The sequence below is a fragment of the Oncorhynchus nerka genome, unplaced genomic scaffold, assembly GCF_034236695.1.
Source record: "Oncorhynchus nerka isolate Pitt River unplaced genomic scaffold, Oner_Uvic_2.0 unplaced_scaffold_865, whole genome shotgun sequence".
Lineage (NCBI taxonomy): Eukaryota > Metazoa > Chordata > Actinopteri > Salmoniformes > Salmonidae > Oncorhynchus > Oncorhynchus nerka.
The window spans coordinates 266,890-290,630 of NW_027040419.1; the positions used below are offsets into that span (position 1 = coordinate 266,890).

The following is a 23,741-nucleotide window of genomic DNA, read 5'->3' on the forward strand; positions in this document are numbered from 1 at the left end:
TGTGCAACAGGCCCCTGTTGGGTAGCAACTTCACCAGCTTGTTGTTGTTGTCATGGTTGTTCCTGTTGGGTAGCAACTTCACCAGCTTGTTGTTGTTGTTATTCTGAAGCATCTTGTGTGATGTTGGTCTTGAGGGGAGAAGGTGAGAGAAGATGGATTCTATTCATATGCTGTCCAGCTTCTGAAGAACGTATGGTGCTAGAATGGAGAGGAGATCAGTAAACAACAGAACGTATGGTGCTAGAATGGAGAGGAGATCAGTAAACAACAGAACGTATGGTGCTAGAATGGAGAGGAGATCAGTAAACAACAGAACGTATGGTGCTAGAATGGAGAGGAGATCAGTAAACAACAGAACGTATGGTGCTAGAATGGAGAGGAGAGGAGGTCAGTAAACAACATATTTAGATTCTCTTCACAACTAGACAGTTACAGTACATTTGACCTTAAAGTAAAATCCTAATTGTATATATACTTACCTATATAGACACACTTCCCAGGTTTGACAGAAAAAAACTTGCTACAAAGACTATTTTCCTGACTGTCTCTACTGATGGCCTCTAACAGCAGAATAAAATAAGTGGGATATTTAAACAGCACTGAAACAGAGTAGGTTGCTAGTTGACGATGTGTTGTAAATTGTTTCAATGCTTCCGTCTACAGATCTTCTAATGTATTGTAATACCACATGTACCAATACAGTAGAATAGACAGTGACACTGTGTAATGATACAATGACCCTCCATCCAATGTTCTGCTGCTGTTGTGCAACATTGTGACGCCACTGACATGTTTACAGGTTGTCATGCCGACGAAAGAGAAGGTGTTTTCATTCTGTAACAAGGCCTTCACTTCAGTCTGGATGGCTGGTTGACTGCAGACAGGTTACACAGTATCAGTGGAGGTGTTAGGCTGTTTCTGCTCTCCTCCCAACTACTAATGGAATTGTCCTGCCAATGCAACGTATGAAAATGTATCCAGTCACTACTGTAAGTCTCTCTGGATAAGAGCGTCTGCTAAATGACTCACATGTTCAATGTAATGTTCAGGTTGACAATATCAATGGAATAGACCAAAGCAGAGCCATGTATTTAGATATGAACAGATATCGCGATTGAGGATCATGTCAGTATTTAGCTACGTTATTAGCTGTTTTGCTCACCAAAGGTGGAACAAAGTGAAACTGTTGACGTCAAAGCCTCAGTTCCGGGAGAGTAGTGGGTGAAACCATTCACCTCGGAAAAAGGGGTGATATAAATAAAGTTTCCTTTCATTATGTGTTACTGAATTCATTAAAATATTTGCTGCCATTGTAGTAAGGTTGGTAATACGAGAGGTCTTCGGACTTACTATTTTTGTATAATTTTCTTTGAAAGAACAACTAGTGTGTTTTGAGTGCTTCTCCCCTATTTGGGAAGTTGGTCTGCCCGCTCCTCAGTCTGACAGATATTCTGAGAGCAGGTTCGAGTCCTCTTCCTCTGTACATAAAAACTGTTTCAAACTGTATAACACAATAGTGGTTTTGGAAAACTGGTTCATATATCCTAAAGTCAATAGCGAATGTGGCTCTGTATATATTTATTTATCCGTTCATGAATTGAAGACTTATTTCAGCCAGTTAACCAAGTTGTTGCTGTCTTAGCTAGCCGTGTTGATGACGAGCTAACGAGCACCGTTGGTCTCTGCACTACAATGTCACGCTAGTTATTACCAGCAGGTGATTTACTAGCAGGGGACTTATTGAAATATTAAGTGAATGTTTATTTTCTTACTACCTTAAAAGGTTTATATTGTAATGACCTGACTAGATCATAAATGAACAATTGTCCAGACAGAGGCTTGAGTTTGCGAATTGACGGTTTATTGAACCAACTTTACACAGGCTACTGTTTGGGCCGTAGCACACGCCAAATAGATGACAGATAACCCACAAGCCAATCGTGACCTTCTCCTGTGAAGCCCAGACGTAAGAGAGAGAGAACAAAGGCTGAACCTGGTCTTAACTTTCAATGCCCAACCCCCCTCCACGCCACTCCGCCAACCACCAGGATGCCCGGCATCAGAACATTCCAGGCATTCCCGTGATTGGCAGATAGCAGGTTGATTGACATGTCGGACCCCGCGAACACCGGGTACTGGTCAGTACAACACAACCACCTCCTAGCCTAGCACATAACACACAGCTGTCTGTGCGGGTCGCTACACAGCCCCCCCACCACAAAGTCCCTCGTCCCCGAGGGAACAAACAAAGTCTCTGAAGCGACCCGGAGGTCTCCTTTGCCTGCGTGGCCGTGATGGTCGCAGAGTGCCCCTCTGGGAACCAGGGGATGAAGGCAGGGATATGGGGGACAAGGAAGCGGGAACGGGTAATACAGTCCGTGGTTCTGGGGAACCACGCGGTGACACAGGGGGGGGGAGACAGGGGGAGTGGGCTGTCTGGAGCCTTGTCTGCGGCACCTGAGGGTGGGTGCCTGGAGAATGTCATTGCCAGAGAGGGGAATTGTGGGGGTTCCTGGGGTTTGGGGAGAAGAGGCCCCTCTGTATGGGGCTAACCTGTCCCGGTGCAGTGCCACCTTTCTCCCCCTGGGAGGAAGCTGCACCCGGTACACAACCTCCCCTACCCTCTCCAGGACACTGCAGGGTCCCACCCAGTGACTGTCCAACTTGGGGCATCTGCCTTTTTTCCTTAGGGGGCTGTAGTCCCAGACCAGCTCCCCAGCCACAAAGTGCCTTCCCCGGGTGTGCACGTCATAGTTCCTTTTCTGCCTCACACCTGCATTCACCAGCTGCTCTCTGGCGAAGGTGTGGGCTGTCTCCAGGCGGTCCTGGAGTCTCCGGGCATACTCCGGCCCCGGAGGAACATGAGGGCTATCCATGTGCAGTTGTCACAGCGGCGACAAAAGTCCTCCACATCCCTCTTGTGCTGCCCCCAGTAGAAGCCCTGACGGAGACGGCGCAGTGTTTTTGTGACCCCAAAGTGTCCAGTCCCCACCCCCCCATGAGTACTCTGGAGCACAGCCTCCCGCAATGCTTTTGGGACCACCACCTGCCACCTCTCCTCTCCCGTAGCTGACTCCTTCCATGCCCGCTGTAGCACGCCATCAGCCAGCCGCAGTCTCTCAAACTTCGACCACAACCCTTTGGTCGCGAGTGAGAGCGCTGTCACCTCTTCCCATGGTGGCCTCACCTGCGCCTCTACCCACTGTAGCACTGGCTGTAGCTCTGTGTCCCGTCCCTGCTGCTGCCGCCATTCAGCCACGTCGACAGTCTGCAGCTCACAGCAGACAGGCCCGCTCGCCCGACACACTGTGGCACAGACACCCTCCTCTGCCCGCAGCTCTCTCTCCCGTCCCTCTCTCCGTTCACAGTGGCGGCAGCCGTCTGCAGTACAGGGCCGACGGGACATGGCGTCGGCGTTGGAGTGGCGTGCCCCTGCCCTGTGCACCACCGTGAAGTCATACGGCTGAAGCTCCTCCAACCAGCGTGCCACCTGCCCCTCTGGCTCTCTGAAAGACATGAGCCACTGGAGAGCAGAGTGGTCAGTCCTTACAGTAAAGGGCAGACCACCCAGGTAGTACTTGAAGTGTTTGACGGAAGCCACAACAGCCAAGAGCTCCCGCCGGGTGACACAGTAGCGGCGCTCATGTTTGTCAAATGTTTTGCTGAAGTACGCCACCACTCTCTCCCCCTCTGGCCCCACCTGGGCCAGCACCCCACCCATGCCCACATTGCTCGCGTCTGTGTCCAGGATAAAGGGCAAGGTGAGGTCAGGGGGCGAGCACGGGGCCTCGATCAGTGCACGTTTGAGGGTGTTGAACGCCTCCTCACACTCCACTGTCCAAGTGAAAGCCTTGTCCTTCGGCAGCAGGCGGTTCAGTGGAGCAGCAACGCTTGAGAAGCCCCGTACAAACCTCCTGTAGTACGAGGCCAGGCCCAGGAAGCTCTTCAGCTGACGCTGGTCGGTGGGGGTGGGCCAGTCTCTGACAGCCCCTACCTTGTCCTCCATGGTGCTGATCCCCTCCTTCCCCACTCGGTGGCCCAAGAAGGACACCTCTCTCCTCATGAAGTGGCACTTCTCGGGGTGGAGCTTCAGACCTGCGGCAGCCACCCTCTCCAGCACACGCCGTAGCGCCCCCAGGGCTGACTGGAAGGAGCTGCCATGGGCCAGGATGTCATCGAGGTATACCAGACACTGCTGTCGGGGGATGCCATCCAGCACCCTGTCCATCAAACGCTCAAAAGTAGCTGGAGCGTTGCACAGGCCAAAGCACAGGACCTTGAACTGCCAGTGTCCTCTGTTAGTGGAGAACGCAGTTTTGGCTCTGGCCTCTGGGGAGAGGGGCACCTGCCAGTAGCCACTGCGGAGGTCTAGTGAGGAGAACCAGGAGGACCCCTAACCAGGTCCAGCGACTCATCGATACGTGGTATGGGGTATGAGTCCTTCCTGGTTACCTCATTCAGCCGCCTGTAGTCCGCACAGAACCTCAGCTTGCCCCCCTTCTTCGGAACCATGACGACTGGCGCCGCCCAGGGGCTGTCTGAGGGCTCAATGAAGTCTGCCCGCTGCATCTCCAACACAGCCTTGTCTGCCGCCTCCTGGCGTGCGAGCGGGATACGGCGGGGACGCATCTTGATGGGTCGAGCATCACCTGTGTCGATCTCATGCTGCACCAGAAGAGTCTGACCCACCTCTTCCTCACTCAACGCAAAGCTGTCTCTGAATTCAAACAGCAACTGCCACAACCATTCCTGCTGCTCAGGGTCAAGACCAACACAGTTCCTCCCCCATATCTCCCTCACTGCAGACAGTGTCCTCTCCTCTCCCATCTGGGGTAGCTGGGCTGGGGGGGTGCGGCCCGGGCTCACAGAGGGCTGTGTCATGGAGGTAGCTGGGGGAATGTAACACACCGCCGTAGGTGACAGGGGGACTGGGGAAAAGTCACACACAGCTGTGGGGGAGGGGGCGCAGCCATGAGTCTCTGCTGCTTTAACTGTTGGAGTAAAGGGTTTGTTGGGTTGAGTGAATGTGACATTAGGGGGGGCCATGGTGACTTCCGTCCCTCCCTGGAAGCTCAGTGTGCCCCTATTTAGGTCTAACTGGCAGCCTGTGCTCCTAAGAAAGTCCAACCCCAGGATACAAGGGTCCTGCACAGCCGCCACCCACACAGGATGACGCACAGTCCTGCCCCCTACTGTCAGAGTCATTATTCCCTTCCCTTTCATGGGTGCCAGCTCACCTGTGACTGTGCGGAGCTGCACAGTTGTAGGCTCACACTGAGTCCAACCTGGCACAATATCTGGCCTCACCAGGGTTACTGTGGACCCAGTGTCCACCAGGGCGGAGCAGGGCACCCCCTCCACAGTGACAGGGACATGACAAAGTCCCCAACACAGGTCCGGCCCACCACAACAACAGGCTCCCTCCGCTTGCCCTCGTCTGCTTCTGGGGGAAGTGGAGCCTTGCTTCCCCGTCTGTGCCGGTGGGCTCCTCCTGAAGATGATGGTGGTTGGGATAGAAAGCCAGGGGTCCGCACTACCCGGTCTATGCGGACCCCGAGCCGTTTCCCTGAGCTCTGGGGGACATGGGGCAATCTCGGCGCAGATGGCCTGGCTGGCCACAACCCCAGCAGACCCTGGGACCAGGGCTTGTGTTTCGTGCCGCCTGTAGCGACACAGCCCGAATGAGTTCTGTCATTTCGGCCACCCAAGCAGGCTTTTCCGGCTCCGGGCTGCTCTGCCCCCAGCTCGCACAGAGGGTGTGTCTCCCTGCACCCCACCAAAGCCCCAGCTGAAGCCCCAGCCCACACCAGCTCCCTCTCCAAAGCCATCTCCAAGGCTGTCTGCAATGACTCAGGATGAGCCAGCTGGGTCTGTATGCGCAGCTCCGTAGGGGAGCGCCTGTATGAACTGGTCCCGTGCTAGCTCGCTCTGCACGGAGGGGGCATGTGAGCATATGCCCGCCGAGAGAGGCTCTCAATGTCATTAGCTAGCACCCGTAGAGGCTCTCCAGGCTGCCTGCGTCTATTCCTCAGTTCGGAGCGCAGTAGCCCGGGCTGTACACACTGTCCATAGCGCCTCCTCAGTGATCCCACTTCTGACACCAATGTAATGACCTGACTAGATCATAAATGAACAATTGTCCAGACAGAGGCTTGAGTTTGCGAATTGACGGTTTATTGAACCAACTTTACACAGGCTACTGTTTGGGCCGTAGCACACGCCAAATAGATGACAGATAACCCACAAGCCAATCGTGACCTTCTCCTGTGAAGCCCAGACGTAAGAGAGAGAGACAAAGGCTGAACCTGGTCTTAACTTTCAATGCCCAACCCCCCTCCACGCCACTCCGCCAACCACCAGGATGCCCGGCATCAGAACATTCCAGGCATTCCCGTGATTGGCAGATAGCAGGTTGATTGACATGTCGGACCCCGCGAACACCGGGTACTGGTCAGTACAACACAACCACCTCCTAGCCTAGCACATAACACACAGCTGTCTGTGCGGGTCGCTACAATATAAAAGGGTTGTACTTGTGCTCTGTATTTATGGATTAATATCAATTCACATTGAGGGTTTGTATCAATAACGTTACTGTTGTTCCTATCTAACATATATCTTGTGTCCTACCTAACCATGTATCACTACTGTTGTTCCTATCTAACAGATATCTTGTGTCCTACCTAACCATGTATCACTACTGTTGCTCCTGTCTAACAGATATCTTGTGTCCTACCTAACCATGTATCACTACTGTTGTTCCTATCTAACAGATATCTTGTGTCCTACCTAACCATGTATCACTACTGTTGTTCCTATCTAACAGATATCTTGTGTCCTACCTAACCATGTATCACTACTGTTGTTCCTATCTAACCATGTATCACTACTGTTGTTCCTATCTAACAGATATATTGTGTCCTACCTAACCATGTATCACTACTGTTCCTATCTAACAGATATCTTGTGTCCTACCTAACCATGTGTCACTACTATTGTTTCTATCTAACAGATATATTGTGTCCTACCTAACCATGTATCACTACTGTTCCTATCTAACAGATATCTTGTGTCCTACCTAACCATGTGTCACTACTGTTGTTCCTATCTAACAGATATCTTGTGTCCTACCTAACCATGTATCACTACTGTTGTTCCTATCTAACAGATATCTTGTCCTACCTAACCATGTATCACTACTGTTGTTCCTATCTAACAGATATCTTGTGTCCTACCTAACCATGTATCACTACTGTTGTTCCTATCTAACAGATATCTTGTGTCCTACCTAACCTTGTATCACTACTGTTGTTCCTATCTAACAGATATCTTTTATCCTACCTAACCATGTGTCACTAACGTTACTGTTGCTAACCAGGTGTTCTCTGTCTCTCTAGAGAAGACAGGCTATGTGCCCACAACCCACAAAATGAGGTGGAAACTGAGATGCACTTCCTATCCTCCTGCCAAATGTATGACCAGTTAATTCATACTGTATGTTGTAGTCTGTCCAAGAGGAGAATCACACAGACTGATCTCAGTTTATTCATACTGTTTGTTGTAGTCTGTCCAAGAGGGGAATCACACAGACTGATCTCAGTTAATTCATACTGTATGTTGTAGTCTGTCCAAGAGGAGAATCACACAGACTGATCTCAGTTAATTCATACTGTATGTTGTAGTCTGTCCAAGAGGGGAATCACACAGACTGATCTCAGTTAATTCATACTGTATGTTGTAGTCTGTCCAAGAGGGGAATCACACAGACTGATCTCAGTTAATTCATACTGTATGTTGTAGTCTGTCTAATAATTAAATCACACAAGACTGACAGCCTGTAATTTTATTAAAAGCATTCAGTTGATTACATGGCAGTTTAGAGAGCAACATCATAACACTAATCTACATCATAATCAATATCATAACATTTATAATCAATAACATCATTATCTCTATACTACTAACAACATAACACTAATCTACATCATAATCAATATCATAACATTTATAATCAATAACATCATTATCTCTATACTACTAACAACATAACACTAATCTACATCATAATCAATATCCTAACATTTATAATCAATAACATCATTATCTCTATACTACTAACAACATAACACTAATCTACATCATAATCAATATCATAACATTTATAATCAATAACATCATTATCTCTATACTACTAACAACATAACACTAATCTACATCATAATCAATATCATAACATTTATAATCAATAACATCATTATCTCTATACTACTAACAACATAACACTAATCTACATCATAATCAATATCATAACATTTATAATCAATAACATCATTATCTCTATACTACTAACAACATAACACTAATCTACATCATAATCAATATCATAACATTTATAATCAATAACATCATTATCTCTATACTACTAACAACATAACACTAATCTACATCATAATCAATATCATAACATTTATAATCAATAACATCATTATCTCTATACTACTAACAACATAACACTAATCTACATCATAATCAATATCATAACATTTATAATCAATAACATCATTATCTCTATACTACTAACAACATAACACTAATCTACATCATAATCAATATCATAACATTTATAATCAATAACATCATTATCTCTATACTACTAACAACATAACACTAATCTACATCATAATCAATATCATAACATTTATAATCAATAACATCATTATCTCTATACTACTAACAACATAACACTAATCTACATCATAATCAATATCATAACATTTATAATCAATAACATCATTATCTCTATACTACTAACAACATAACACTAATCTACATCATAATCAATATCATAACGTTTATAATCAATAACATCATTATCTCTATACTACTAACAACATAACACTAATCTACATCATAATCAGAGGAGAATCATAATAAGACATGAAGACAAAAGCAAAAATCAATACATTCTGGACACAAAACAGACGTAATTGAGATCTCTCTTAAAATAATTAAAACCCCATGTTACCCAAACCCCATGTTACCCAAACCCCATGTTACCCAGAACCCCATGTTACCCCCATGTTACCCAAACCCCATGTTACCCCCATGTTACCCAAACCCCATGTTACCAAAACCCCATGTTACCAAAACCCCATGTTACCAAAACCGCATGTTACCAAAACCCCATGTTTTTCAGCTGGTAAAAACCAAACTAAATGAATAATGGTGGTTGCAGTCACTACTTTTAGATTTCTTCCAGGGTTCTAGAAAGATAAACTAATTCTGAACTTGTTATTAAAATTAGAATCACTTCAGGTTTATCACCACATTTTAAACACCAGTCCACTGCTGAGCATCGATTTAAAACACAAAACTGACCTAAGATCAGCATGTAGGGTCAGATTCATTCTACTCCTACTCCGTCCCCTGGGCTGCTCTCTCCTCTCCCGGTCCAGCTTCAGCTCTGGAGCTCAGAGAGACCATCTCCATGGCATTGACATAAAGATCCATGCTGCTCACCCTGTTCACTCTCTTCTGCCTCCTGGTGGGCTAGGGAGACACAGCACCACCAGTCAGACATTTACTCTCTAGTATCTCCATTCTCTCTCCCTCCCTCTCCCCCTCACCCTCTCACCCTCTAGTTTAAATGACTTGTAACGTCTGAGTAAATGTCTTTACCTTGTAGTACAGGTAGGAGGTGGTGATGGTTGTCAGTAGGATCAGCAGCACTACAACGTGTCTGATGATGAAGGCTGGCAGAGGAGAGGCTGCAAACAGAAACACCTTTGATGAGGGGACTGATCATCATCACATAGATCTGTGGGAAATCTGTCAATGACAAAGTTATAAGTCTGGTTCATGTTCAGTTACCTGTGATGGCGAGGGGGAGGAGCTCACTCTCAGAGGAGAAGTTATGAGAGAAAACATAATTGTCATAAACACAGCTGTAGTTCCCTTGGTGGGAGTCATCTGCAGCAGGGAAGAGGAAGGCAGCAGAGTGATTGACAGCTGGCTGGATCTGGGTTCTGTTGGAGCCGGTGAACGTGAGGAGGAAGGAGCCTCCTGGGTACTGTGGCTGAGTGGAGCAGGTGATGGTGAAGTTGTAGCCCCTGAACATCTCGGGCCCCTGGTGGCCCCTGAAGACCCCTCCCATTGGGTCAGTCAGGAAGATATCAGGCTGGACCAGGAGATCTGTAACAATAAAAGAGAACAAGAAAAACCTCTTCAACTAGTTTCCTATAGATATGACAATAACATCAGCATGTAACAGTGCCAGCCACCCTCCCTCACAGGGCAACATGAGTAGTGGGCCTACAGTCACTGAGACAACATATGTTGATATCAGGCTGAAGCAGGACATCTGGAACTAGAGGAGAGAAAATGAAAACGTAGCTCCTCAACTACTTTCCTCATTTAGATGTGACAATAACATGACATGTGACAGTGGTAGAGAGTAGAGACGTTCACTGAGGTAACACTCACATACAAAGCATTCTGGGATATTTAAGTTGTATTTGATTTCTACTTGACTGAGTGATCTATTTAGTAAAGCAGACTGACAAGTTAAACAGTCATCATGAGAGGTGCAGAGGAAGTTGCATGAATGAAGGAAATCAGTTGAATATAATTATAATATGTTGTTATTACCTGAGCAGATCACTGTGAGTCCAGGACGGAGATCATACATTCTTATACACTCCCTCAGTGAAGAAACAGACCCATCACAGGAAACTCTAAACCCTCTAGTGGTGTTTCCAGGTAGTACTGAAACAGTGGAGCCACAACCCAACTGTCTACACACTAGTGCAGCTACATCCTCCTGGTTCCACACTCCAACTCCCACAGTCCTCCACTCTCCCTGGTAGTACCACTCCACTCCACCAGCACAGCGACTGCCTCCTCCCACCAGCCTCACATCATCAGGCTCTGAGAAAAGAAAAGAGAGAGACAGTAATCTTACTATTTTCTCACTAAAACACACCTATATTGTCTCTCATATTCTTCACTCCAGATGAGAAACAATGTTGACTGAGTGACAAACTGTTTCTTACCTGAGCAGGTGAGTCCAACAGCATTACCAGGTAGGCAGGTGTTGTTCTCTCTGTCTGAGGTGTCACAGTCCAGGAGAAGGGACTCTTTGCCTTTACACTGGAACTCTTTATCCCAGGTCTGACCCCCACCTTCTCCATAGAGCCCCCCCTGTAGAGCTGCAGGAGCCCCACAGCCAAGCTCCCCACAGACTACCTCTGCATCCTGCCGGTCAAAGTCAGCTTCACACACTGAGGCCCAGGACTGATTGGACTTCACCTCCACTCTCCCAGAGCAGAGACCAGCTCCATCCACAAGCCGCACAGACTCTGGAGAAAAAGAGTTGGTTGAACATTCAATCAGTTTTGTTGATGACACTGTCGAGGACTGAACACAAATATGTTGGATAAAAGATTGTAGTTTGCTATGTTTGATACTGTAAGAGGTAGAAATGGGTTCTTAGTCACTCAGGATCGGGTTGGGAATAATGCAGGCAGGAGACAGGAATAAGTTCACTTCACTTTATAGAAAATAAACAGCTGGACATCCATCAGGCAGCTTCACTTCAGTACCATCTGATCTACAAGGTCTGATACTGTATGTCATTGTCAGGATGGGCCAAGAGAGGAACAGGTTACTGGTTATGATGACATCACTGGTGAGAAGTCAGTGATGAAAATATATTTGATCTCTCCCATATCTCCCTCTTCCTCTCCTCCTCCCTCATTCTCTCTTTGTGACAGTGGTAGTGAGTAGAGACGTTCACTGAGATAACACTCAACTACAAAGCATTCTGGGATATTTAAGTTGTATTTGATTCCTACTTGACTGAGTGATCTATTTAGTAAAGCAGACTGACAAGTTAAACAGTCATCATGAGAGGTGCAGAGGAAGTTGTATGAATGAAGGAAATCAGTTGAATGTAATTATAATCTATTGTTATGACCTGAGCAGATCACTGTGAGTCCAGGACGGAGATCATACGATCTTCTACACTTCCTCAGTGAAGACTCATCCCCATCACAGAAAACTCCAAACCCTCCAGTGGTGTATCCAGGTAGTGCTGAAACAGTGGAACCACAACCCAGCTGTCTACACACTACTGCAGCTACATCCTCCTGGTCCCAGTCAGATCCCACAGTCCTCCACTCTCCCTGGTCGTACCACTCCACTCTACCAGCACAGCGACTGCCTCCTCCCACCAGCCTCACATCATCAGGCTCTGAGAAAAGAAAAGAGAGAGACAGTAATCTTACTATTTTCTCACTAAAACACACCTATATTGTCTCTCATATTCTTCACTCCAGATGAGAAACAATGTTGATTGAGTGACAAACTGTTTCTTACCTGAGCAGGTGAGTCCAACAGCATTACCAGGTAGGCAGGTGTTGTTCTCTCTGTCTGAGGTGTCACAGTCCAGGAGAAGGGACTCTTTGCCTTTACACTGGAACTCTTTATCCCAGGTCTGACCCTCACCTCCTCCATAGAGCCCCCCCTGTAGAGCTGCAGGAGCCCCACAGCCAACATCCCTACAGACTACCTCTGCATCCTGCCGGTCAAAGTCAGCTTCACACACTGAGGCCCAGGACTGATTGGACTTCACCTCCACTCTCCCAGAGCAGAGACCAGCTCCATCCACAAGCCGCACAGACTCTGGAGAAAAAGAGTTGGTTGAACATTCAATCAGTTTTGTTGATGACACTGTCAAGGACTAAACACAAATATGTTGGATAAAAGATAGTAGTTTGCTATGTTTGATACTGTAAGAGGTAGAAATGGGTTCTTAGTCACTCAGGATCGGGTTGGGAATAATGCAGGCAGGAGACAGGAATAAGTTCACTTCACTTTATAGAAAATAAACAGCTGGACATCCATCAGGCAGCTTCACTTCAGTACCATCTGATCTACAATGATCTGCCCATGAACATCTCCCATAAACCAATATGACAAACACAAATATAATGTTTAAATACATCTGACATCTCTCCCTCTATTTAAATGAAATAAAAACACATAAAACATGATACATGGTAATATTGTATAATGTATAAATAAATCTCTCAATATGACCAGTCTCTTACCTGAACAGGTCACATGATGATAATATCCACCAAAACAGAAACCAGGTCCTCCTTTGATGTCACACCATCTAATAGAAGACTCATCTCCACTACAAATACTATATAGTGTGACTCCTCTTCTTCCATCTTCAATCAGAGGTCCTCTAGATACAGATACAGGATTCCCACAGTCCAGCTCTCTACACACAACCTTAACCTCTTTCATCATGTCCCACCACCTATTGCATAGACCCAACCACTCTCCTTCATAGAAGATTTCCACTGTCCCAGAACAGGAAGTGGTCCCATTCACCAGTCTGACTGAGTATTCAGCTGTAAACAGCAGAGAGGAAAACACAGTGGTGAGGACAGATGATGACAGTGATTCTGTTATTCTAACAGCAGTAATGCTTTGTGGTTGACAAGTATTAGTAGTTCCATAAAACACTACTTGTTATTGGGGTTTAGAATGGTTTGTATGGACACATGAATTTCTCCATGTGGGATAATAAAGTTGACTAATATTGAACTGCTATAATCACTGTAGATTTATACTCTACCTACCTGGTGGACTGACGATTTGAGCCTGGAGATCTGAGGAGAAAGAGAGAGACAGAGGAGAAAGGGAGGAATCAGAGGAAGAGAGAGACAGAGGTTAAATGAACATCAACATGACCTTTCATGATGTGATGGGGAAGACAGGCTTATCGTTGGTATGGTGCAACAACGTGTACATACACTATATATACAAAAGTATGTGGACACCCCTTCAAATTAGTGGACTCTATTTCAGCTACACCCCTTCCTGACAGATGTATAAAATCAAGCACTCAGCCATGCAATCTCCATAGACAAACATTGTCAATAGAATTGAGTTAATGAACTCCCCCTCTCTTCTCCTCTCCTCCCACCTCTACTCTTCTCCCCTCTCCTCTTCACCCCCTCTCTCCTCCTCTTCAACCCCTCTTTTCTCCTCTTCTCCCCCTCCTCTCCTCTTCAACCCCTCTCCTCTTCACCCACCCCCTCTTCTCCCCCTCTCCTCTCCTCCCCTCTCCACTCCTCGCCCCTCTCCTCCCCTCTCCTCCCACCTCTACTCTTCTCCCCCTCTCCTCTCCTCTTCAACCCCTCTCTTCTCCTCTTCTCCCCCTCTCTTCTCCTCTCCTACCCTCTACTCCCTTCTCCCCTCCTCTTCTCCTCATTCTCCTACCTCTCCTCTCCCCTTCTCCCCCTCTTCTCCTCTCCTCCCCTCTCCTCTCCTCGCCCCTCTCCTCCAATCTCCTCCCACCTCTACTACTCTCCCCTCTCTTCTCCTCTTCTCCCCTTCTCCCCCACTCTTCTCCCCTTCTCCCCCTTCTCCCCTCCTCTTCTCCTCTCCTCGCCCCTCTCCTACCCTCTCCTCCCACCTCTATTCTTCTCCCTTCTCTTCTCCCCTCCTCCCCCTCTCCTCGCCCCTCTCCTACCCTCTCCTCCCACCTCTATTCTTCTCCCTTCTCTTCTCCCCTCCTCTTCTCCTCTTCTCCCCCTCTCCTCTCCTCTTCAACCCCTCTCTTCTCGTCTCCTACCCTCTCCTCCCACCTCTACTCTTCTCCCCTCTTCTCCCCCTCTCCTCTCCTCTTCAACCCCTCTCTTCTCCTCTTCTCTCCATCTCTTCTCCTCTCCTACCCTCTCCCCTCTCTACTCCTCTCCCTTCTCTTCACCCACCCCCTCTTCTCCCCACTCTCCTCTTCACCCACCCACTCTCTCCCCTCTCCACTTCACCCACCCCCTCTTCTCCCCCTGTACTCTTCACCCACCCCTCTTCTCCCCCTCTACTCTTCTCCCCCTTCTCCCTCCTCATTCTCCTACCTCTCTTCTCCCCTTCTCCCCTCCTCTTCTCCTCCCCTCTCCTCTCCTCGCCCCTCTCCTCCACTCTCCTCCCACCTCTACTACTCTCCCTCTCTTCTCCTCTTCTCCCCCTTCTCCCCCACTCTTCTCCCCCTCCTCTTCTCCTCTCCTCTCCTCGCCCCTCTCCTACCCTCTCCTCCCACCTCTATTCTTCTCCCTTCTCTTCTCCCCTCCTCTTCTCCTCTTCTCCCCCCCTCCTCGCCCCTCTCCTACCCTCTCCCCCTCTCTACTCCTCTCCTCTCCCTTCTCTTCACCCACCCCCTCTTCTCCCCACTCTCCTCTTCACCCACCCACTCTCTCCCCCTCTCCACTTCACCCACCCCCTCTTCTCCCCCTGTACTCTTCACCCACCCCTCTTCTCCCCCTCTCTCTTCATCTTCTCCCCCTCTCCTCTTCTCCCCCTTCTCCCCTCCTCTTCTCCTCATTCTCCTACCTCTCTTCTCCCCTTCCTCTTCTCCTCCCCTCTCCTCTCCTCCACTCTCCTCCCACCTCTACTACTCTCCCCTCTCTTCTCCCCCTTCTCCCCACTCTTCTCCCCCTTCTCCTCCCCCTCTCCTCTCCTCTCCCCTCCCCTACCCTCTCCTCTCCTCCCACCTCTATTCTTCTCCCCCTTTCTCTTCATCTTCTCCCCCTCTCCTCTTCTCCCCTTCCTCCGTTTTACCACCTCTTCTCCTCAACTCCCCCCGCTTCTCTCCTCTCTTCTCCTCTTCTCCCCAATTCTACCCCTCCCTTCTCCCCTTCTCACCCCTCTGCTCTTCTCCCCCCTCATTTCTCCTCCCTGCTCCCACTCTCTTCTCCACCTCTCTTCTCCCCTCCCCCTCTCCTCTTCTCCACCTCTCTTCTTCTCTTCTCCACCTCTCTTCCCCCTCCCCTTTCCTCTTCTCCCCCTCTCCTCTTCTCTTCTCCACCTCTCTTCCCCCTCCCCTCTCCTCTTCTCCCCCTGTCCTCTTCTCTTCTCCACCTCTTCCCCCTCACCTCTTCTCACCCCTCTGCTCTCCCCATCTCTTCTCCTCCCCCTCTCTCTCTCTCTCTTCTCCCACCTCTCTTCTCCTCTTCCTCTCCACCTTCTCCCCCTCTCTTCTCCCCTTCTCTTCTCCACCTCCTCTCCCCCTTACCCTCTTATCCTCTTCTCTCTCTCGTCTTCTCCCCTCCCCTCTCTTCTAGTCTTCTCACCTCCCCTCTCTTCTCCTCCCCCTCTACTCTTCTCTCCCTTTCCTCTTCTCCCCTCTACTCTTCTCCCCCTCTACTCTTCTCTCCCTTTCCTCTTCTCCCCTCTTCTCCCTCTCTGTTCTCCTCTTCTCCCTCTCTGTTCTCCTCTTCTCCCTCTCTGTTCTCCTCTTCTCCCTCTCTGTTCTCCTCTTCTCCCTCTCTGTTCTCCTCTTCTCCCCTCTCTCTTCTCCCCCTCTCTTCTCCCCCTCTCTTCTCCCCCTCTCTTCTCCTATTCTGCCCCTATCCCCCCTTATCTCCCCCTCTCCTCTTCTCCCCCTTTCCTCGTCACCCCCTCTCTCCTCTCTTCTCCTCTCCTCTCTTCTCCTCTTCTCTTCTCCCCTTCTCCCCCTCTACTCTTCTCTCCCTTTCCTCTTCTCCCCCTCTACTCCTCTCCCTTTCCTCTTCTCCCCCTCTACTCTTCTCTCCCTTTCCTCTTCTCCCCCTCTACTCTTCTCTCCCTTTCCTCTTCTCCCCCTCTACTCTTCTCTCCCTTTCCTCTTCTCCCCCTCTACTCTTCTCTCCCTTTCCTCTTCTCCCCTTCTCCTCTCCTCTTCTCCCTCTCTGTTCTCCTCTTCTCCTCCTCTCTCTTCTCCTCTTCTCCCCTCTACTCTTCTCCCCCTCTCTTCTCCCCCTCTCTTCTCCTATTCTGCCCCTATCCCCCCTTATCTCCCCCTCTCCTCTTCTCCCCCTTTCCTCGTCACCCCCTCTCTCCTCTCTTCTCCTCTCCTCTCTTCTCCTCTTCTCTTCTCTTCTCCTCCCCTTCTCCTCTCCTCTACTCCCCCCACTTCTCCTCTCCTCCCCTCTCCTCTCCATTTCATTCTGTACTCCAACATCTGCATGGTATTCAAGATAACACACAACATTTCAGCACCAAATTTGTTTTCATCAACCTCAGACTTAAATATCAGTGTTCCAAGAACCTCCACCAGGGGAACTATAGACTCCTCAAACGGTCCACCACCTTCTCCCAAACTGCCTTCTCTCACAAACCAATAAAGACATGGAATGGCCTCACCTCAACATGGATCTAGTCCAATCAGACGTGCCTCACCTCAACATGGATCTAGTCCAATCAGACGTGCCTCACCTCAACATGGATCTAGTCCAATCAGACGTGTCTCACCTCAACATGGATCTAGTCCAATCAGACGTGCCTCACCTCAACATGGATCTAGTCCAATCAGACGCGTCTCACCTCAACATGGATCTAGTCCAATCAGACGTGTCTCACCTCAACATGGATCTAGTCCAATCAGACATGTCTCACCTCAACATGGATCTAGTCCAATCAGACGTGTCTCACCTCAACATGGATCTAATCCAATCAGATGTGCCTCACCTCAACATGGATCTAGTCCAATCAGATGTGCCTCACCTCAACATGGATCTAGTCCAATCAGACGTGTCTCACCCCAACATGGATCTAGTCCAATCAGACGTGTCTCACCTCAACATGGATCTAGTCCAATCAGACGTGTCTCACCTCAACATGGATCTAGTCCAATCAGATGTGTTCACACTGATATTGATCTAATAGGCAACAGTGATTTTTTTAATGACACAGAATAAACACTAAAAAGCGCATTACATTTAAATAGCTGTAATAACTTAGCTCTGTACACTATTCTGATTAGATGCTATTTAATGCTGAGTTTGGACACAGGTTTCTATAGGAACACTAAGACACCTGGACCACATATTGAGATGTGCCTTTAGTTAAGTAAATCAGTTGTTACATAAGGTGACAGTTGTAGGTGTCACGACTTCCGCCGAAGTCGGTCCCTGTCCTTGTTCTGGCGGTGAAGAAGGATGGCGGTCTGCGCCCTGCATTGACTATCAAGGTATCAACCAAATCACTGTGAGGTACAGCTACCTGCTGCCTCTCATATCCAGTGCGATAGAGTCAATGCACAGGGCTTCTTCACAAAATTGGATCTCAGGAGCGCTTACAACCTGGTGCGTATCCGGGAGGGGACGAGTGGAAGACGTCATTTAGTACCACCTCAGGGCACTATGAGTACCTTGTCATGCCGTACGGGTTGATGTCTTCCAGGCCTTTGTAGACGAGATTTTCCGGGATTTTCTTTGGTCAGGTAGCCAACTACTACCGGAGGTTTATCTGGGGCTTTGGTCAGGTAGCCAACTACTACCGGAGGTTTATCGGGGGCTTTGGTCAGGTAGCGACTCCCATTACCTCACTGCTGAAGGGGGGGCCGGTGCGACTGCAGTGGACGGCTGAGGCGGACAGGGCTTTTGGTCACCTGAGGGCTCTGTTTACCTCGGCTCCCCTGCTGGGATCTGGGTGAGGAGCCGTGCTCTCTCAGCGCTCGGGTACGCCACTAAAGGTCTACCCCTGTGCTTTCTTTTCGAAGAAGCTCAGCCCGGCGGAGTGAAACTAAGATGTGGGGGACCGGGAGACTGAACCCTCGCCAGGCAAGGTGAAGACTGAACCCTCGCCAGGCAAGGTGAAGACTGAACCCTCGCCAGGCAAGGTGGAGACTGAACCCTCGCCAGGCAAGGTGGAGACTGAACCCTCGCCAGGCAAGGTGGAGACTGAACCCTCGCCAGGCAAGGTGGAGACTGAACCCTCGCCAGGCAAGGTGGGGACTGAACCCTCGCCAGGCAAGGTGGAGACTGAACCCTCGCCAGGCAAGGTGGAGACTGAACCCTCGCCAGGCAAGGTGGAGACTGAACCCTCGCCAGGCAAGGTGGAGACTGAACCCTCGCCAGGCAAGGTGGAGACTGAACCCTCGCCAGGCAAGGTGGAGACTGAACCCTCGCCAGGCAAGGTGGAGACTGAACCCTCGCCAGGCAAGGTGGGCCATGTTGTTTTTTACCCTTTTTGTTTTCACTGTCCTACAGACCAGTTTCCCAGAACGCTAAGGCAGACACACTGTCCTACAGACCAGGTTCCCAGAACGCTAAGGCAGACGCACTGTCCTACAGACCAGGTTCCCAGAACGCTAAGGCAGACGCACTGTCCTACAGACCAGGTTCCAAGAATGCTAAGACAGACACACTGTCCTACAGACCAGGTTCTGAGAACGCTAAGGCAGACGCACTGTCCTACAGACCAGGTTCCCAGAACGCTAAGGCAGACGCACTGTCCTACAGACCAGGTTCCAAGAATGCTAAGACAGACACACTGTCCTACAGACCAGGTTCTGAGAACGCTAAGGCAGACGCACTGTCCTACAGACCAGGTTCCCAGAACGCTAAGGCAGACGCACTGTCCTACAGACCAGGTTCCCAGAACGCTAAGGCAGACACACTGTCCTACAGACCAGGTTCCCAGAACGCTAAGGCAGACGCACTGTCCTACAGACCAGGTTCCCAGAACGCTAAGGCAGACGCACTGTCCTACAGACCAGGTTCCCAGAACGCTAAGGCAGACACACTGTCCTACAGACCAGGTTCCCAGAGCGCTAAGGCAGACACACTGTCCTACAGACCAGGTTCCCAGAACGCTAAGGCAGACACACTGTCCTACAGACCAGGTTCCCAGAACGCTAAGGCAGACACACTGTCCCGGATGTATGACACAGAGGAGCGGTCCATAGATCACACTCCCGAACTTCCGGCCTCTTGCCTGGTGGCACCGGTAGTGTGGGAGCTGAACGCGGACATCGAGCGTGTTACGTACAGAGCCCACTCCCTCCACCTGCCCAGAGGGACGTTACAGCCCTTACCTTCCACAATGACCTTGGTTGCACCTTTCTGTGGACTTCCTCAAGGATCTTCCTCCCTCACGATCCTGGTCATTGTGGATCTGTTCTCTAAGTCCTGCGGTCTCCTTCCTTTGCCCGATCTCCCTACGGCCCTACAGACTGAGGAGGCCATGTTTACACATGTCTTATAGGCACTATGGGGTGCCAGAGGATAGAGTGTCTGATCGAGGTCCCCAGTTCACGTCAAGGGTCTGGAGGGCGTTCATGGAACGTCTGGGTCTCGGTCAGCCTTACCTCTGGTTTTCACCTCCGCCATCGGGTTTTCACCGGTCTGGCACTCGACCCGAAACCTGCCCCTCCGCCTGCCCTGCCGGAAGCTGGGCCCGCGGTTCAAAGTCCTGAGGAGACTGAACGAGGTTTGCTTCAGGTTACAGCTTCCCCCCGATTACCGTATTAACCCCTCGTTCCATGTGTCTCTCCTCAGGCCGGTGGTGGCTGGTCCACTCCAGGAGCCTGAGGTGCAGGTGGTTCCTCCACCCCCTCTGGACATCGAGGGGGCACCGGTTTATGCTTTTCGAGCCATACTGGACTCGAGGCGTCGGGCGAAAATCCTTCAGTACCTTGTGGAGTGGGAGGGGTACGGTCCGGAGGAGAGATGCTGGGTGCCGGTGGAGGACGTTTTGGACCCTCCGTTGCTGCGGGAGTTCCACCATCTCCATCCAGATCGCCCTGCGTGTCAAGGGGGGGTACTGTTACAACTTCCACAGAAGTCGGTCCCGCTCCTTGTTCGGGCAGCGACGTCACCGGCCTTCTAGCCTTCGCCACCGTCCTTCTAGCCATCGCCACCGGCCTTCTATCCTTCGCCACCGGCCTTCTAGCCTTCGCCACCGTCCTTTTGGCCTTCGCCACCGGCCTTTTGGCCATCGCCACCGGCCTTTTGGCCATCGCCACCGGCCTTGTAGCCATCGCCACCGGCCTTGTAGCCATCGCCACCGGCCTTCTAGCCATCGCTGATCCATTTTTCATTTTCCATTTGTTTTGTCTTTGTTTTACACGCCTGGTTCCAATTCCAAATGACATGTTCATTATTTAACCCTCTGTTTTCCCCATGGTTTTGTGCGGGATTGTTTTATGTATGTTCGGTCTGTTACTGTGGGCTCGGTATTTACGACACGTTATTGGAATATTTGAGTAAAGTTACATGTGTTACTCATCTCTACTGTCCTGACTCCTCTGCACCAGCTACACCCAGAACATTACAGTAGGACTGTTAACAAAGTAGCTGAATTGTCAAAGACTGAGGTCACCCAAAGAAAAGTAATTCAGAACTTTCTCTGGTAAAGAATTACAAATCTACCACTTTCATATAAACCCCTCGATACACAGCAGAACATCTACACTGAATCCTTCCACCAAACATCCTGATCTGTTTTAATGAACACTTTTTATGACACTAAAATAACCTTCAACTACAGTATATATGAAGGGATGATTGTCATTGTTACATTATATAGGCTACAGGAAGTTATATTCTTCCATTTTAAATAACAGGTTCTCCCTCCATCTACAATCATCAGGTCTGCTTGCAGATGAACAGAATGTCTTGGAAAGACAGACCTTTAGACCTCATAGTTCTGTCCAATATATTGTGGATTTTTTACAGCTAAATACAGCTAAACCTAGGGTATGGCTAAATGGGGTGTGTAGAAATACAGATAAACCTAGGGTATGGCTAAATGGGGTGTGTAGAAATACAGATAAACCTAGGGTATGGCTAAATGGGGTGTGTAGAAATACAGATAAACCTAGGGTATGGCTAAATGGGGTGTGTAGAAATACAGATAAACCTAGGGTATGGCTAAATGGGATGTGTAGAAATACAGATAAACCTAGGGTATGGCTAAATGGGATGTGTAGAAATACAGATAAACCTAGGGTATGGCTAAATGGGGTGTGTAGAAATACAGATAAACCTAGGGTATGGCTAAATGGGGTGTGTAGAAATACAGATAAACCTAGGGTATGGCTAAATGGGGTGTGTCGAATCCCTCCACCAGTTGAAGCTAATTTACTATAAACTCGAAAGTAGTATTTGGAGAACAGCAAAAACTAACAGAAATGCCCCCAGACATTCACTATTTAACTGTACTAGAATGCTTAAAAGGTCGCAAAATGTTTTATATCGGTTATCGGTATGGTTTCTTTTTGGAAAGGAAAATATTGGATATCGGTATCGGCCATAAATGTACTATCGGTGCTTCCCTAATAATAAGGTTGGTAACAAGATGGAAAATCGTTGAGGAAATCTGTTGCAGCTCAAGTCGACTACAACATCCATAATGCAATGCTCTCTGTGTGGGCTGGCTGGCTAGCTAAATGTATCTACACACAATAATACCAAAGACAATATCAGCATGTGAAGTAGCTAACTAGCTGTTAAATCATTGTTGCTCTGCATTCAGAGATGTTCCTAATGATGTCTGCACCCAGATCATGTTGTATTTGCCTGTCTGCATTATTCTCCAGGGAAAGGAAACATTCTGTGAACACTGAAGCATTGCATCAACAAGGTGTCTCTGATAATATTGAAACATTGTATAAATGAACGATGCGGCTCGGAGAAACTGAAACATTTAGTATCAATGACAACTCTGATAATATTCACATTGCAACATAGTAGTCAACACGGAGGCAGCACGGGCCAGCTGGTCTGTCTGATATTATTGTGTTGAATACGCAGCATCTGGGTGCTCATTACATACTAAAAACAGCCCTACATCCACACTATAGATAAATAACTTAGCAATATTTAATGATGTTATGCAACAATATTGATCTGTTCATCTTTTAATTCAGGAAGATGGACAAGCAACACTGATGGAGTGAGAGGTGGAAATGCATTATACCAGATGTAGGTAGACTACAGGTAGGGATTAGGATGCAGACAGAGCAACACTGATGGAGTGAGAGGTAGAAATGCATTATACCAGAGGTAGGTAGACTACAGGTAGGGTTTAGGATGATCTCCACTACTCTCTCCTCTGTCCCCTCCCCCTCTCTCTCTCCACTACTCTCTCCTCTGTCCCCTCCCCTCCTCTCTCTCTCCACTACTCTCTCCTCTGTCCCCTCCCCTCCTCTCTCTCTCCACTACTCTCTCCTCTGTCTCCTCCCCTCCTCTCTCTCTCCTCTGTCTCCTCCCCTCCTCTCTCTCCACTACTCTCTCCTCCTTTCTCTCTCTCGTTCTCTCTCTCTTCCTGACATATAGCATCAGGCCTGTGGAGTTTGACTCAGGTCACATCTATGACGTGACAAACTTTTAAGCAGATAAGATCAGTTAAACCCACCTACATACAGGAAACACTGACATTAGAAAAACTCCACAGGAAACTGCTGGCAGAGCAGCAAAGTTACACATATAGTGTCTGCTATAATATCAAGTCTAACTTTCTACTGCTTCAGTTCACCTCTTATAAGGGTTTACTGGACAACTTGAATAAGGTCTGGATGTTTTATATTGAAAACAGTACAACAAAAGGAGTCTGTATTGAAAAGATGCCCACTTCCTGTTTTCAATAGCTGCTGGGTTGTTCAGTCCTGGGGGTCTGCTGTCCTGTGTGTTGTCACTCTGGCCTTGACCTAACACACCTGAAACCAATAGTGAATGTTTCACTAAGACCCTAAAGCTGAGTGGGATGTGTTGGGTTGGGGCTCTGCAGGGCAGTGGACACATAGGGACAGAACAGGGAGACCCAGCTATACTGTGTGGATGTTAAAGAGCTCTACAGGACTACTAGGCCATATGAGATGAATTGTGCTGTTTCTGTGTTAATGTATGTGCAGGTGTTTCCAAACCTTTCCCTTGGGATGAAAACAAACAAAAGGTAGGAATGAA

General features: G+C 48.6%; 1 protein-coding gene across 1 annotated transcript in view; it reads right to left on the bottom strand.

The window, feature by feature from the left end:
* The window catches only part of LOC135570987 (scavenger receptor cysteine-rich type 1 protein M130-like), a 70,886-nt gene that overhangs the window by 41,785 nt on the left and 5,360 nt on the right, over positions 1–23,741 (bottom strand). The window contains exons 3-9 of the mRNA XM_065016803.1: positions 13,110–13,421; positions 12,376–12,681; positions 11,975–12,250; positions 11,052–11,357; positions 10,648–10,926; positions 9,871–10,191; positions 9,652–9,767 (exon numbers count right to left, since the gene is read on the bottom strand). Coding sequence (XP_064872875.1) covers positions 9,652–9,767; positions 9,871–10,191; positions 10,648–10,926; positions 11,052–11,357; positions 11,975–12,250; positions 12,376–12,681; positions 13,110–13,421 — 1,916 coding nt within the window. The remainder of the gene's footprint in view (positions 1–9,651; positions 9,768–9,870; positions 10,192–10,647; positions 10,927–11,051; positions 11,358–11,974; positions 12,251–12,375; positions 12,682–13,109; positions 13,422–23,741) is intronic.